General features: G+C 42.6%; 1 protein-coding gene across 5 annotated transcripts in view; it reads right to left on the bottom strand.

Moving 5' to 3' along the window:
• Window positions 1-448: 448 nt before the first annotated feature.
• Window positions 449-17,157, bottom strand: part of LOC106598877 (kinesin-like protein KIF1A) — a 45,947-nt gene continuing 29,238 nt past the window's right edge. For 2 of the 5 annotated variants that reach the window (XM_014189902.3, XM_045714518.2), the window contains exons 30-48: window positions 16,108-16,198; window positions 15,818-15,936; window positions 15,666-15,739; window positions 15,448-15,556; window positions 15,266-15,332; window positions 15,084-15,168; window positions 14,646-14,751; window positions 14,214-14,237; window positions 12,666-12,780; window positions 12,392-12,525; window positions 12,198-12,259; window positions 11,156-11,301; window positions 10,662-10,850; window positions 10,396-10,467; window positions 8,738-8,844; window positions 6,027-6,149; window positions 5,550-5,742; window positions 5,133-5,251; window positions 449-4,923 (exon numbers count right to left, since the gene is read on the bottom strand). In XM_014189902.3, the coding sequence (XP_014045377.1) occupies window positions 4,884-4,923; window positions 5,133-5,251; window positions 5,550-5,742; window positions 6,027-6,149; window positions 8,738-8,844; window positions 10,396-10,467; window positions 10,662-10,850; window positions 11,156-11,301; window positions 12,198-12,259; window positions 12,392-12,525; window positions 12,666-12,780; window positions 14,214-14,237; window positions 14,646-14,751; window positions 15,084-15,168; window positions 15,266-15,332; window positions 15,448-15,556; window positions 15,666-15,739; window positions 15,818-15,936; window positions 16,108-16,198 (1,975 nt within the window). In that variant the 3' untranslated portion in view covers window positions 449-4,883. The remainder of the gene's footprint in view (window positions 4,924-5,132; window positions 5,252-5,549; window positions 5,743-6,026; window positions 6,150-8,737; window positions 8,845-10,395; window positions 10,468-10,661; window positions 10,851-11,155; window positions 11,302-12,197; window positions 12,260-12,391; window positions 12,526-12,665; window positions 12,781-14,213; window positions 14,238-14,645; window positions 14,752-15,083; window positions 15,169-15,265; window positions 15,333-15,447; window positions 15,557-15,665; window positions 15,740-15,817; window positions 15,937-16,107; window positions 16,199-17,157) is intronic. The other 3 variants (XM_014189907.3, XM_082973286.1, XM_014189904.3) reach the window with 2 other exon arrangements.

The following is a 17,157-nucleotide window of genomic DNA, read 5'->3' on the forward strand; positions in this document are numbered from 1 at the left end:
GAGGCCTATTGTGATGCCAATTTTTTTTAAAGGTATCTGCGGCCAACAGATGCATATCTGTACTCCCAGTCATGTGAAATCCATAGATTGGGGTCTAGTGAATTTATTTAAATTGACTGACTTCCTCAAATGAACTGTAACTCAGTAAAATCAATGAAATTGTTGCATGTTGTGTTTATATTTTTGTTTAGTATATTTCATTAGTTGAATTAGATGTGTTAGTGCTGGGCTAGAGCAAAAACCTGCACACCATGTATAGTAGGGGCCGCAGGAACAGGTCTGAACAACACTACATTAGAGACACTTACGATTTTAGATGTCCAGTTGAGTTATTTTGTTGCTACAAATTTCAAACCAGCACGTCCTTGCATCCTTGTATAAGGTAGGATCTATGAGTTTTAGATGATTGGCGATGCCAGACAACAAAATCCAGACAAAGGACACAAGCAAATGTTGCATAAGTTCCACATTTATTTCACTTTATTCTGACAAATTGTTTACGTGTCCACAAACATTAGAAGACACTAGAACTCCAACACTCAAAAGATAACGTGAGCACTGAGTTGACATCACAGGCCAGTTATTATGGAACGGGGGTTACATCTGTGCGATCGGACCCACCACTGCCAATCAGGTTCATTATTGACAAGACAAGAGCCATTCAAATGTCAAGGTCAATGCAGAGTCATTTAGGCGGGCGTTTAGTATACAGGGCTGTTCCTATACAGAGCTGCACTGAGGGGGATAGGGCGTCATTAGCAAGCAGTGAGGGTAAGAGAGAGCAGGGTGAAGAAGAGGCAGATCCACATGCTTGGATCCAGGAAATGTAATGCTACATAAAAAAGCTGTCAAAGCAGTAACAGAATCCATCTGTATTTGTATATATAGCCGGCTCACGGAACTTCAAATGCGTCGTTTTAACTTCTTCTTTGAGGACGGAACTTCAGATATCCTAGCTGTAAGAAGTACCCTAGTTTTAAGAAATGTCCTAGTTTTAAGAAGCATCCTAGTTTTAAGGAGCATCTTAGTTTTATGAAGTACCCTGGTTTTAAGAAGTATACTAGTTTTAAGAAGCATCCTAGTTTTGAGATGTATCCTAGTTTTAAGAAGTATCCTAGTTTTAAGAAGTAGAGTTAAGAGTTAGTAGACGATAAACGCTAAAGCGGCAATAGTACAGTTTCAAACAAAACAACATCTCCTTCTTTTGAGGGATAATATTGTAACCCCCAACCAATCTTATGCATTCTGTTCATTCTTAATATGATAAATGATGATGTGATAAGTACAATAAATTATACTTGGATGACAATTCAATAGCCCTAATATTCCTTACTCATGTAATCCACCTCCAAATAGAAACAAGAATTCATAAATAAAGCTTTCTTTTCTTCCATTGGTCGAGCGGGCAAAATAGTGGCATACCAGTGTACACCAAAGTAAAAAATTGCATACAACACACACCAAGATGACCACGACTGGGTCGGCAGGTAGCCTAGTGGTTAAGAGCGTCGGGCCAATAACCAAAAGATTGCTGGTTTGAATCCCCGAGCCAACAAGGTGAGAAAAAAAACATCTATAGATGTGACCTGGAGCAAGGCACTTAACCTTAATTGCTCATGTAAGTCGCTCAGGAAACGAGTGTCTGCTATATGACAAAAATGTAAAAAAAACGGATCCACAATATGAAACCCAGAGATAGGTTGTATTTTAATTAGATCATAGTATTTATCTTGTGATAGGATGTATTTAAGTTTCAGCATTCTAGAAACAGAAAACAAAGAACCGTGTGATTTTCCACTGCAACCAATCAACTCTCAATTATTGCACTTCAGTATATACGTAATCTATTCCTAATAGGAAGGATATAGGAAGATATGTTCATAATTGAGGATATAAGCACTTATTAACATCAGTTGGGGAACATCATGTGTGATTATGCCATGTCTTGCATGTTGCTCCCTTGCTGTGGCTATCTGAGCATGCTCTGTAGGTTGGCAGGCCTAAGGCATGCATAAAAACCCAACACTTTGTGTTAGATGGGAGAATTGTGTTTGACCAAAACACGAACCTCGCCATACAAACAAGGAACAACAGTAGGACATGATCCAATTGGCTGTCTGGCCATGGCTGGTCTGCTGCACTCACACATAATGTTGCTGTAAACACAACACTAACGCTTGGTTTTCAATAAAGCAAAGGGACGTACAAAAGCATAGAACACTCAGACTATGAGACAACAGGCAACTTTAGTTTGAAATTGTCGATCTCCTACGGCTGCTAGACCAACGTAGCACTGAAGAGCCACTTTGCTTCAGTCGGCAGTGCCACCTTGATTCACTTTGGACTATTCTCGTTTCAGATAGCAGTTTGTGGTCATCTGGGTGTGAAAGAATGGTCACAGCAACAATAAACCACAAGTCCCCAGGATGTGCGACTTCATAACATCTACAGGTTCCTACTGTATAGGTTTCTGACACAGACACCAGGCTGTAAAACAGCTATACAAAAAAGCATAACGGAGGATGTTAGCTGCTACTTTACACAAGAAGCTAGTGTAGTCTATAGACTGTACACATATTAGTCGAAATGGATAGAATCACATGGACACACGGCATCAATATTAGGTTCATAGCATCAGAGTAAATAAAAGCTTGCTGCGATACATGTAACATCGAGCTAATGTGGTGGACGTCAATGATATTAAAGTGTGGACTTGATGAAAAACAGGAAAAAGAGAGAGCGAAGTGGAGAAAGGGAGGCACTACCTGGTGCATAGCGATGCACTTTCAGACAACTCGACTGGCGGAAAAAAGGTTAAAAATATCCCACTAACCTATCAATAGAGTATAATCACAGTTTTTTTTTTTGTATTATTCAATGTACTCTAACCCACCACCATAGAACGCAAAGTAACCCACCACCATAGAAGGCAAAGTAACCCACCACCATAGAACACAAAGTAACCCACCACCATAGAACACAAAGTAACCCACCACCATAGAAGGCAAAGTAACCCACCACCATAGAAGGTAAAGTAACCCACCACCATAGAACGCAAAGTAACCCACCACCATAGAAGGTAAAGTAACCCACCACCATAGAACGCAAAGTAACCCACCACCATAGAAGGTAAAGTAACCCACCACCATAGAAGGCAAAGTAACCCACCACCATAGAACACAAAGTAACCCACCACCATAGAACACAAAGTAACCCACCACCATAGAACGCAAAGTAACCCACCACCATAGAAGGCAAAGTAACCCACCACCATAGAAGGTAAAGTAACCCACCACCATAGAAGGTAAAGTAACCCACCACCATAGAAGGTAAAGTAACCCACCACCATAGAACGCAAAGTAACCCACCACCATAGAAGGTAAAGTAACCCACCACCATAGAACACAATAAACATCCTCTTGCTGGAGAGGAGCCATTGTTAGTGTATCCACGTGGAATATTTCACTTATAAACAGACATTCAGGGCCAATAGCAGAATTGTAGGTTTCGCAAAGGATTACATTAATATCTCACTAAAACCTAGGAGCCATTTTTTCAAGTCTACATGACGGAGGATATCTTCAGTATTTTAAATAGATTGGACTGCTTTGGTTAAAAACAACTGAGTGAATGGGACAGACATCAACTCAAGAGAATAAAGTCGATATAATGCAACAATAAAGTGCCATGCGACAAAACTGGTCAGTGATCCCACACAAATAAATTAAACTGGTCAGTGATCCCACACAAATAAATTAAACTGGTCAGTGGTCCCACACAAATAAATTAAACTGGTCAGTGATCCCACACAAATAAATTAAACTGGTCAGTGATAAATAAATTAAAACTAAAATAACAAATAAATAATGTATATACACAAAGAATATGTAAACGGTCAAGGACACATTGCTCTCCAGTGTGAGTCAGGCAGCTGGTGTATTATATTGCCTAATGCTCTACAAACATGTTACTATGAAATGTCAACACAGTGAACTCACCATTCTCCAAGCATGGAAGGCAAAGAGTCATCCTATTGCCCTATCATATCCCCATGATCCTAATCTGTCCATTACATTATCCAACTATTACAGCACCCCACTTCCATCCCACTGTATACTGTCAAAAACCTGGATATATCACGTTCATCCTATACTGTCTTAAACCTTGGATACAAAACAGATGCAACGACAACGAGTTACAGTATGCGACTGGCAGCCATTTCAACATGAGGTAAATGTGGATATGCTGTTTTAACATGAGAACACACACACAGAAACAGATATCTCTTATGAGAGGACTAGAAAAGGGAATATACCATGTCACCATTCATATTTTTCTTATCAGTCTACAGTGTTTATAAGAAATACATGAGTGGTTTTGATCTGGGGTATAATGTACAGTTAGAGTGGGGCGGTAGTAAGTAGCAGGCCATTGGAACTGATAACAACTTGGACTAAGACTTATACACTATAACATTTCTCTTTGTTTGGATAAACCCTATGGGGACTGTTAGCATGTTAGATAACGGTAAAGTTTACGTGCACATGACAATGGGGCGTGTCACAACCAGGCACAATACAGCCAGCAGGGGTAAGCCCCACTTCACAGGGTCGGGTTGTTAGTTAAGTCTTACATGGGTATTAAGGGTGTTTAATGGGTAGTTTAAACTGTGCATGTTCCAGGTAACCAGGAAGAGGCTTCAAATAGGGCATCAGCTGGGATGGTTTTAAGTGCAGTTTGGGGAAGTATCAGCAACAGGATGAGCACTGTTAGGACACGGAGCGCTGTTTAGATGAGCTATATACAGGAGAGGGTCAGTGGAGCTTTGAGATTGTGTTGTTTTTTTGTTTTCTCTCCCCCCCCCCCACACGTGTTCCTCTCTCTCACATCCTTGGGCCTGACTTTCTTCTGGAGAGCTTAGACCTTGGGGAGGGAGGGAAAAGAGGGGAGGGTTAATGTTTGACAGAAAATGATCAGGGGGAGACAGTGAATTTGAATTAGAAATGAGCTTGAACAAGTGTTTACGAGGAGATTTAAGTAACCTGGTATTACACAAAAAATAACATTTTGAGGAGGGGTTTTCATTGATGAACACGAGGTAACAAGGTTGAAGCAGTGAGGGGTTACTATACCTGATAGTTCCGGCGAGCAGGGGGTTAAAAGCATACAGCCAGTCGTGCATCTCCTTGTCATTACTGGCTTGGAGAAGTATTCCGCGATGCTCGGTGCACACTGCAAATGTGTTTGGAGTCTAAAAGCAGAAATTATTTAGATCACTAAAAGGATCTGGTAAATTAACTACAATTGGACAGACACAGGAAATCAATGGTATAAAAAATATATTTATTATCTATATTCTTTTTAAAGATTTCTCTATAAACAAAAAATATATCCAAGAAGTACATTCCAACAAACATATTAGTGGTATACTGTATTTTTGGTATATCCATAGTATATGTGTAATATAGTAGTGATTTCTTTTTTAAATGTATATGGTATATTTTTGCTATATTTATGATATACTTGGAAGAAGTTTCTGTCAGTCGTACCCGGAGCAGAGTCTGCTTGTCCTCGCTGTACTCCACCTGGGCAGAGGAGAGGTTGATGACAGCGCGCTCCACATTGTCCCTGTCGTTGCGGTACAGGTAGACGTAGGGCCGGCGTACCACCACATAGCGCTTCACCCAGCCACTGGTGTGGGGCTCCAGGAAGTGCAGGTAGCCTTTCTTAGACACGATGGGGCTGCAGCCCAGGGGAGATAGAAGGACAGTTATATTTCACTTATATATGAAGTAAACATCATATTTTATTATTTATTGTTGATTTAGTAGCAGCCCATCCGAATAACTTAAGTATTGCTCATATATTTTTTCATCTTTATAGTGATTCCAAACAATTAATCTAGCAGAGATATATCATAATTCACCCCAATATCAAACTGTATGACTCATCTGACCTCTATGGAATCCTGTACAGCAGTCTAGTCCTAGCTGAAATCGCTAAGCCCCAGAGTGGTCTGGTCTCACCTGACGCGGATCTCCTGGATGTCAGGGACGAAAGTGCAGCCTCTACCCGGGATCCTCTTCCTATCTACAGGGCTAAAGGGGTCCAGGTCTGGGGTTGAAGCTCCAGAGCTGGGCTCAATGTGTCTGCAGACCAGAGATAACGTTCCATCAATGTTCTCTCAATGTTCTTAAAAGTCTGTGCTTTCTCAATGTTCAATCAATGCCCTTTTAACAAAGCTCTTTCTACAAAGCGAATTAATTAATTTGCATTTACAGTGCATTCGGAAAGTATTCAGACCCCTTGACTGTTTCCACATTCTGTTACATTACAGCCTTATTCTAAAATTGATCTTTTTTTTAAAAAATCAATCTACACACAATACCCCATAATGACAACGCAAAAACAGGTTTTTAGAACTTTTTGCAAATGTATTTAAAAAAAACGGAAATTTAACATTTACATAATTATTCAGGCCCTTTACTCAGTACTTTGTTGAAGCACCTTTGGCAGCAATTACAGCCTCGAGTATTCTTGGGTATGACGCTACAACTTCGGGAGTATTTCGGGAGTTTCTCCCATTCTTCTCTGCAGATCCTCTCATGTTCTGTGGGGAGCTTTTTTCAGGTCTCTCCAGAGATATTCGATCGGGTTCAAGTCCAGGCTCTGGCTGGGCCACTCAAGGCCAGTCAGAGACTTGTCCCGAAGCCACTCCCGCGTTTTCTTGGCTGTGTGCTTAGGGTCGTTGTCCTGTTGGAAGGTGAACCTTCGCCCCAGTCTGAGGTCCTGAGCGCTCTGAGCGCTCATTTTGAAATGCCTGTTTTTCCATTGAAAGCCTATTCACCATACAAAGACTTATGACCCACCCAGTTCACGATCCCTATGGCTTCCACTACATGTGGCCAGTCTTTAGGCATTGTTTCAGGCTTTTACTCTGAAAAATGAGGGAGAAACACCACTTTCAATGAGAGGACAGTGGAAATTTCCAGACATGAGTCCAGCGCATGACCGGGAGCGCGCCTTTCTTGTTTCTCCTTTTCTATTGACGAAGCTTTTGTTCGGTTGAAATATTATTGATTATTTATGACAAAAATAACCTGAGGATTGATTATAAACATCGTTTGACATGTTCCTACGAACTTTTATGGTACTTTTTAGATTCTTCGTCTGCATGCGGTGACCGCGCTTTGTTCCAATGGATTACTGAACAAACAAACAAAATGGAGGTTTTTGGATATAAAGAGGGAATTTATCGAACAAAACGAACATTTATTGTGTAACATGGAGTCTTGGGAGTGCTATCATATGAAGATCAACAAAGGTAAGTGATACATTTTATCGCTATTTCTGACTTTTGTTACTCCTCTTCTTGGCTGCTAACTGTTTGTAATGATTTGTCTGCTGGGCGCTGTTCTCAGATAATCGCATGGTATGCTTTCGCCGTAAAGCCTTTTTGAAATCTGACACAGCGGTTGGATTAACAAGAAGTTTATCTTTAAGCTGGTGTATAACATTTGTATCTTTTATGTATTTTTATTATGAGAATGTCTGTTTTGTTGAGTTTCACGCTCTGCAATTTCACCGGATGTTGTTTGAGACAGTGGATTACTGAACAAAACGCGCTAACAAAATTGAGGTTTTTGGATATAAAGAGGGACTTGATCGAGCAAAACTAACATTTATTGGGTAACTGGGAGACTTGTGAGTGTAACCATATGAAGATCATCAAAGGTAAGTGATATTTCAGACTTTTGTTACTCGTCTACTTGGCTGGTTACTGTTTGTAATGATTTGTCTGCTGGGCGCTGTTCTCAGATAATCGCATGGTTTGCTTTTGCTGTAAAGTCTTTTTCAAATCTGACACCGTGGTTGGATTAACAAGAAGTTAATCTTTCAACCGATGTATAACACTTGTATGTTTCATGAATTTTTATAATGAGTATTTCTGTTTTTGAATTTGCCGCTCTGCAATTTCCCTGGATGTTGGCCAGGTGGGACGGTAGCGTCCCACACCCCCTAGAGAGGTTAAAGGCCTGAGTGGTGGAGTGCTGCAGAGATGGTTGTCCTTCTGGAAGGTTCTCCCATCTCCACAGAGGAACTCTGGAGCTCAGTCAGAGTGACCATCGGGTTCTTGGTCATCTCCCTGACCAATGCCCTTCTCCCCCGATTGCTCAGTTAGGCCGGGTGACCAGCTCTAGGAGAGTCTTGGTGATTCCAAACTTATTCCATTTAAGAATGATGGAGGCCACTGTGTTCTTGGGGACCTTCAATGCTGCATACATTTTTTGGTGTCCTTCCCCAGATCTGTGCCTCGAAACAATCCTGTCTCGGAGATCTATGGACAATTCCTTTGACCTCATGGCTTGGTTGTTGCTCTGACATGCACTGTCACCTGTGGGACCTTATAGACAATCTTATATAGATGATCGATGGAGCTCAATTTCGAGTCTCATAGCAAATGGTGTGAATACTTATGTAAATAAGATATTTCTCTTTCTTATTTTTTATAATTATTTCTAAAAAACAGTTTTCATGTTGTCATTATGGGGTATTGTGTGTAGATTGATGAGGAAAAACATTTATTTAATCCATTTTAGATTAAGGCTGTAACATAACAAAATGTGGAAAAAGTCAAGGGGTCTGAATACTTTCCGTATACTACTTGTCAATAGCAGGTCTGGGGTGAATAAAATGGGAGTGAGGGGTGACAGTTGAAAGGTGAAAGGACACATACCTGATGTCATAATGTCCCTCCACCAATGAGGGGCAAGTAGAGGATGGCGTTAGCGTGCTCAGACCAGAAGAGGACGGTGACATCAGCGACGCTGACATCTCAGACAGCTGAAACACATACACACAAGCATACACAGATAATCACACACACACACATACAAACAAACATGAACATATACACACACAACATAAGCACACACAAACACGCACATACAATGACACCATTATACATTCATCAACAGTTCCCATGTATTGCATTTGGAGGGTCTGCAAGGTCTATGACAGAATCTGATACTCATCAAGTAATCCGATGAGGTCATGAGAGGACATGTGTTCCAGCCCCAGGCTTTGGTTACACATGTAGAGACAACATGCTGTAGTAGGGACAGAGAAGCCTGACATTCTCTGAGACGGGGGTGGGAGGAGAGGGGGGTTGGAGGAGAGGGGGCTAGGGGTGAGAATGAGAAAATCTGTAGGTTGGGTGAAGGTTTACGAGTGATGATGAGCAACTGAATATGAATTAATTAATTAAGTGTGGTGAATATGGTAGTTATTTTGTTTTAAGGTTAAGTTCTTCATTAGAATGTATTTCCTTCTGAGAATTCAGTTATTTGTTAGAGTTTAGTTCTTTGTTTAACAAATAAGTAAATGATCAGAAAGGCTGCGTGTGTCAACTAGACAGGGGATCAGGAGGGGAAGGATGTAGATGACAGATTTCTTGGGTGGGATCAGTGAGAATGGGCTGGAATCTATAGGGAGCACGTTTGATGGTATACAAAGTGCTTTGGGCTAGGGGCTGGCTGGGTGAAAGTATCCTGCACGGTGTACTGTAAGTTGATTATAGAGGGGGTTAACAGGCCTGGGGGCTGGGTTCTGTAAGTGGGTTATAGAGGGGGTTAACAGGCCTGGGGGCTGGGTTCTGTAAGTGGGTTATAGAGGGGGTTAACGGGCCTGGGGGCTGGGTTCTGTAAGTGGGTTATAGAGGGGGTTAACAGGCCTGGGGGCTGGGTTCTGTAAGTGGGTTATAGAGGGAGGTAAACGGACTGGGGGCTGGGTTCTGTAAGTGGGTTATAGAGGGGGTTAATGGGCCTGGGGGCTGGGTTCTGTAAGTGGGTTATAGAGGGGGTTAACAGGCCTGGGGGCTGGGTTCTGTAAGTGGGTTATAGGGGGGGTTAACGGGCCTGGGGGCTGGGTTCTGTAAGTGGGTTATAGAGGGGGTTAAATGGACTGGGGGCTGGGTTCTGTAAGTGGGTTATAGAGGGGGTTAACAGGTCTGGGGACTGGGTTCTGTAAGTGGGTTATGGAGGGGGTTAAAGGGCCTGTGGGCTGGGTTCTGTAAGTGGGTTATAGAGGGGGTTAACAGGCCTGGGGGCTGGGTTCTGTAAGTGGGCTATAGAGGGGGTTAAAGGGCACGGGTGCTGGGTTCTGTAAGTGGGTTATAGAGGGGGTTAACAGGCCTGGGGGCTGGGTTCTGTAAGTGGGTTATAGAGGGGGTTAACAGGCCTGGGGGCTGGGTTCTGTAAGTGGGTTATAGAGGGGGTTAACAGGCCTGGGGGCTGGGTTCTGTAAGTGGGTTATAGAGGGGGTTAACAGGCCTGGGGGCTGGGTTCTGTAAGTGGGTTATAGAGGGGGTTAACAGGCCTGGGGGCTGGGGCTCACCTTGCTCTCACTGGCACTGCTGCTCACCTGGCTGTACTCCCTGTTGAAGGTGTGCATGAGCAACCGCAGACACTGAGACCGCAGGAGGAGGAGAGGAGGAGAAGAGGAGAGGAGGAGCAGAAAAAATGTATTATTATTACTAATAATCACAACCATTAAAAGTCCAAAAAAGAGAGAGAACTAGAAAGTGTTCTGGCAAGCAAGCGTTGTATTAGGAGCTCCAAGGTAGGCCTGGTTCCTAATAGAAGCCAGGGACTTGTAGTCACCTTGGCAGCCAGCTCCCTTTGCCTCTGGCTGGGGCTTTCCAGGGCGGGACTGCCCCCGGGGCTGTAGCTGAGGATGGGGCTCTTGGCAAAGTCGCTGATGTCGCCACTCTTGCAGAGCGCGTCCTGCCCCGCGGCCAGGGTGGCCTCTAGTTTCTCCCGCAGCAGCAGGTAATGCCTGGTCTTCTCTACCTGTAGTGACACACAGAGAGAAACCGCTGAGTCTCTGGCACAAAATGGCCACTATCCATTATCCAGGTAAGTGACTCATTGGTGAGTAGTACCGCCACACAATACTATTTTGAAAACAGCTACTGTTTATGAATGGAAACGTAATTGATTATTTATTATTCAGACCACATTTCAATGGCAAAGTATTGTTTGTTGATTTCATTCATTCATTCATTCATTCATTCATTCATTGACTATCACACTTGACTCCATCCCTCTGAATTCCGGCCCCCCACCCTACAGACCCTACCAATCCCAGGCCTCACCTCCTGCAGCAGGCTGAGTTTCTCCAGCTCCCACTGGTGGTCCAGGATGAGGCTGTCGCTACGGGGCCTCCATCCAGCCAGGTTCTCCTCTCCACGGACGTACGCCACTGAGGTGTCCAAGACGCGCCTGCGCCGCCGCTGCATGCCTGAAGGTAAAAAAGGGTAAAAAGACAACAATGTCAAATATAAAAACAGAACTACGTTTATATACTGCCTATATACTACCTATATACTGTCTATATGCTGCCTATATACTGACTATATACGGATATGCTGTCTATATGCTGCCTATATACTGCCTATATATGGATATGCTGTCTATATACTGCCTATATACTGCCTATATACGGATATGCTGTCTATATACTGTCTATATACTGCCTATATACGGATATGCTGTCTATATACTGCCTATATACGGATATGCTGTCTATATACTGCCTATATACGGATATGCTGTATATATACTGCCTATATACGGATATGCTGTCTATATACTGTCTATATACTGTCTATATACTGTCTATATACTGTCTATATACGGATATGCTGTCTATATACTGCCTATATACGGATATGCTGTCTATTTACTGCCAGAACACACTGGGGATGTGGGTTGTAGCTCATTCCAGATTTATCTCCAGATAGAGTGACTGAACTGTTAAATTGACAGTTACACACACAAGTTGGATGAAATGCAGCCCAGATGCTTGTGTAGAATTAAGCAATAAGGCACTAGGGGGTGTGGTATATAGCCAATATACCACGGCTAAGGGCTGTTCCTGGGAACGACGCAACACGGAGTGCCTGGATACAACCCTTAGCCATGGTATATTGGACATAGACCACAAAGCTCCGAGGTGCCTTATTGCTATTATAAACTGGTCACCAACGTAATTAGAGCAGTAAAATACATGTTTTGTCATACACGTGGTATACGATCTGATATACCACGGCTGTCAGCCAATCAGCATTCAATGCTCGAACCACCCAGTTTATAATTGTGTTTATAATGAAGCATTCTGCCATTCCTTTACTCTACCTGGACTTCCGGCATCAGCGACATGGCAGAGACTGACTTCATACACTCCAGTGACACGGTTACTGAGGAAGAGAAGAGAGAACAGAGTTAGTACTGTCAGATTCCACAGAGAGGGCTTGAGGTGGGGCCTACCCATATAGAGATATATAACCTAGAATAATACGTTCTAATTCTATTTCCACGGGCCTAGCTACCTCTCTGAGGGCCTTAGGCAGCCGGTGCTGAAAAGGTTTCTAATGGAGCGAGAGGCGGGGAGCTTGGCATCACGGGAGTAGAACACCATACAGAAGTCTTTGGTGATCACCGTCGGCTGGGTGCAGTTCTCCATCTGAAAGGAATGGACCAGAACCAGCATTAAACTCACAGCACTTTACATTGTAGTGTACAGGCTAACTCACCACTTCCCCCCATCAATATAGAGAGCCAACCTGGGTGATGTTTCAGGGTTGCAGTGAGGGAAATGTTTACCTCTAGGTAGGCTGAGAGGGTGATGTAGATCTTCTCTCCATAGGGAGTGACGCGGTTCAGAAGGAGGGAGTTGTGCATGGAGCTGTCCCATGCTGCCTCAAACCGGTAAAACGTCCTGTAGGTAAACACAAGGGGAAAAGTTAGTGTTTTTTGTGTATAGCACAGGAGGCTGGTGGTACCTTAATTGGGGAGGACGGGCACGTGGTAATGGCCGGAGTGGAATTAGTGGAAAGGTATCAACAACATCAAACACATGGTTTCCGTGCATTTGATGCCATTCCATTCGCTCCATTCCAGCCATTATTATGAGCCATCCTCCCCTCAGCAGCCTCCACTGGTGTATGGACATTGTTTTCAATTTGTCAATGATGAATGAATGGAAACTTGTAGTATGACTTTCCTTCATCGGCATAGATCAGGCAATATCAAGAGGAAAGGGTATTCAGTTGTGCAAGCCCCTCAAAGACAAGGGGTACTGAAACAAACTCTATACATGGACAGAAACAACAGCTTTGAATTCACTGCTAAGCGTCAAGCCAAATGAACATGTCGGGTTAAAAAAACTGCAGAAAAAAGTTAGAAATGAAACAACAAAAAGCAAAGAAACAAAGAAACAAAGAGTTGAGAAGCAGAAAGGTTGTATTAAGAGAGGAGAGAAGGAGAAAGGTTGTATTAAGAAAAGAGAGAAGGACAAAGGTTGTATAAAGAGAGGAGAGAAGGAGAAAGGTTGTATAAAGAGAGGAGAAGGAGAAAGGTTGTATTAAGAGAGGAGAGAAGGAGAAAGGTTGTATAAAGAGAGGAGAGAAGGAGAAAGGTTGTATAAAGAGAGGAGAGAAGGAGAAAGGTTGTATTAAGAGAGGAGAGAAGGAGAAAGGTTGTATAAAGAGAGGAGAGAAGGAGAAAGGTTGTATAAAGAGAGGAGAGAAGGAGAAAGGTTGTATAAAGAGAGGAGAGAAGGAGAAAGGTTGTATAAAGAGAGGAGAGAAGGAGAAAGGTTGTATAAAGAGAGGAGAGAAGGAGAAAGGTTGTATTAAGAGAGGAGAGAAGGAGAAAGGTTGTATAAAGAGAGGAGAGAAGAAAAAATGTTGTATTAAGAGAGGAGAGAAGGAGAAAGGTTGTATAAAGAGAGGAGAGAAGAAGAAAGGTTGTATTAAGAGAGGAGAGAAGGAGAAAGGTTGTATAAAGAGAGGAGAGAAGGAGAAAGGTTGTATAAAGAGAGGAGAGAAGGAGAAAGGTTGTATAAAGAGAGGAGAGAAGGAGAAAGGTTGTATAAAGAGAGGAGAGAAGGAGAAAGGTTGTATAAAGAGAGGAGAGAAGGAGAAAGGTTGTATAAAGAGAGGAGAGAAGGAGAAAGGTTGTATAAAGAGAGGAGAGAAGGAGAAAGGTTCTATAAAGAGAGGAGAGAAGAAGAAAGGTTGTATTAAGAGAGGAGAGAAGGAGAAAGGTTGTATAAAGAGAGGAGAGAAGAAGAAAGGTTGTATTAAGAGAGGAGAGAAGGAGAAAGGTTGTATAAAGAGAGGAGAGAAGGAGAAAGGTTGTGTGTTATACCTATGGTCAACTCCCAGGGAAACACTGCAATACAGCGAAGCACAAAGAGAAGAGGACGAGCGGGTTAAACAAGCAGCTTGGCTGAGGATTTCACAGCAGCAAAGTGACCAAAATATACAGTGTTAATATACAACAACAAATAAAAAGAGAAAAATAGACATACTGCAGCAGAACATTATGGAAAATCATATTCAGCTGTTGTTGTGAAAGAGAGAAACAAGCTAAAGCCATTGATTCATAACTACAGTATGCACAGTATGCACAGTATGCACAGTATGTCCAGTATGTCCAGTATGTACAGTATGCACAGTATGCACAGTATGCACAGTATGCCCAGTATGCCCAGTATTTCCAGTATGCACAGTATGCACAGTATGTCCAGTATGTACAGTATGTCCAGTAAAAAGCTAAGAAAGGGGAAAGCATACGTACTTGTCGTCATACGAAGGCCAGACGTAGCCTGCCGACAAGATGTTGAGGGAGAGGATGTTTGGGTCAATGATGGTCTCGTCAGCCTCCGGAGTGTTCCGGATACGCCCTGAGAGAGGTCAAAGGTCAAAAGTCAGAGATGGATGTTTATGATCCACCCGACACAGCCAAAAGAGGACTGGCTACCCCTCCGAGCCTGGTTCCTCTCTAGGTTTCTAGGGAGTTTTTCCTAGCCACCGTGCTTCTACATCTGCATTCTTTGATGTTTGGGGTTTTAGGCTGGGTTTCTATATAACACTTTGTGACATCTGTTGATGTAAAAAGGCCTCTACAAATACATTTGATTGATCGATTGATGTACTGTAAAGATGGAGCTAGTGGATCTTTATTGTCATTACGCTCTGTTGTCTCCTAATAAAGCATTCTTCCAGCCGTACTCACCCACCACCAGCTCCTTGACCTCCTTCCACTCTACGTCATTTCCTGTCTCGTGTGCTATGGTAACTGTGATCCTCCTCTGGATGCCCTGTGGACAGGTCACCACACAGGAAGTCAACACTGGGCTTTGAATAACTGAGAAATAGATTCAAATCAACTCCCCTGAAAATGTTGCAATTCTTTACCTGGTGAAGGAGGAAGGTTCCATGGCAAGGCATGCCACCTCTGTGGTCCACCACTGAGGGGATATAGCTGAGGACAAACACAGAACAAATGTACAAACTATATGGGTAGATTATGATTGTTGTGTCCATTTGATTCCTTGATATGAACGGGGAAGTAAGGAAACAGATGTAAGGTTGCTCACTCTCCGTTGGCCTCCAGCTCACAGATCTCAAAGAAGGCCATGAGGTCATATTTGGAGTGACATGGGCCTGCCGTGGAGCGGGTCAAGGTGTTTAGCTTGGTGGCCGGCACTGTGAACGAGAAGGAATGAATCTGGCCCATGAATCTGGTTAACGTTCTGGCACTGTGACAAAATACTAAGATAAAGAGAAGGACACAATGCTATGTTTGACCCCTCACCTGGTTTAGACAAGGGCATGACCCTCGGGAATTGCCTCCTAGAAGGTCGAAGGGGACTGTAAAAAAAGTGTGAACTTTTAAAATGGACTATTTTAGCAAGACAGTGAAACAGGATCATTTGAAGAAGAAGAGAACAAGTAGAGTTTTATCACCTGATGAGGTCTTTGCAGAGAGGTGGGAACGGCTGTTTCTGGTAGTGACCAAACACCTCGAAGACGATGGGCTGGGTCTTGATGTACTCCACAAACGACTTGGTGACCTCTACCGTGATCTAATAGACAAATCAAAAGCGAGGTTAGCCATCACTCAATAAGGCCTGTAACAATGGATGATACGAGGAAATAACAAAATAAATGGATTAATGAATGGTAATATCATAGAAATGAGACTTGACCTATTAGTTGTAATGAATAAGAATATATTGTTTCTGGTCAGTGCTTACATTCTGTACATGGTAGAATCCCAGAGGTGGTCCCCTGCCAGTGTTCTTCAGTGGCTCAGTGGAGAACGCCTCGTCATGTCGGTGGATGAAGCTGGAAGTAGAAAAACACATTCAATCAATATTAAATATTAATTCATCATGTACATTGAGTGTATACAAAACAATATACATTAAACTACTGCACTGTAACATTACTAATATACACTGAGTGTACAAAACATCTTTCCATGACATAGACTGACCAGGTGAATCCAGGTGAAAGCTATGATCCCTTATTGATGTCACTTGTTAAATCCTCTTCAATCAGTGTAGATGAAGGGGAGGAGACAGGTTAAAGAAGGATTTTTAAACCTTGAGGCAACTGAGACATTCACAGGGTGAATGAACAAGACAAAAGATTTAAGTGCCTTTGAATGGGGTATGGTTGTAGGTGCCAGGCCCACCAGTTTGTGTCAAGAACTGCAACACTGCTGGGTTTTTCACACTCAACAGTTTTCCGTATCAAGAATGGTCCACCACCCAAAGGACATCCAGCCATTGGAGTCAACTTGGGCCAGCATCCCTGTGCAACACTTTTGACACCTTGTAGAGTCCATGCCGCGACAAATTTAGGCTGTTCTGAGGACAAAAGGGAAAGTGTTCTTAATCTTTTTTACACTCAGTGTATACTATGTACTACTCTCAATATCCTGCACTGATTATGAGCACATTTGATGGACACTTGTCTTTCACCGTCAGACGAGTCTGCCATAGGAATAACACTAACCCTTAGGAATAACAATAACCCTTAGGAATAACAATAACCCTTAGGAATAACACTAACCCTTAGGAATAACACTAACCCTTAGGAATAACACTAACCCTTAGGAATAACAATAACCCTTAGGAATAACACTAACCCTTAGGAATAACACTAACCCTTAGGAATAACAATAACCCTTAGGAATAACAATAACCCTTAGGAATAACACTAACCCTTAGGAATAACAATAACCCTTAGGAATAACACTAACCCTTAGGAATAACACTAACCCTTAGGAATAACAATAA

Source organism: Salmo salar, chromosome 03, assembly GCF_965601325.2.
Source record: "Salmo salar chromosome 03, fSalSal1, whole genome shotgun sequence".
NCBI classification, from domain to species: Eukaryota; Metazoa; Chordata; class Actinopteri; order Salmoniformes; family Salmonidae; genus Salmo; species Salmo salar.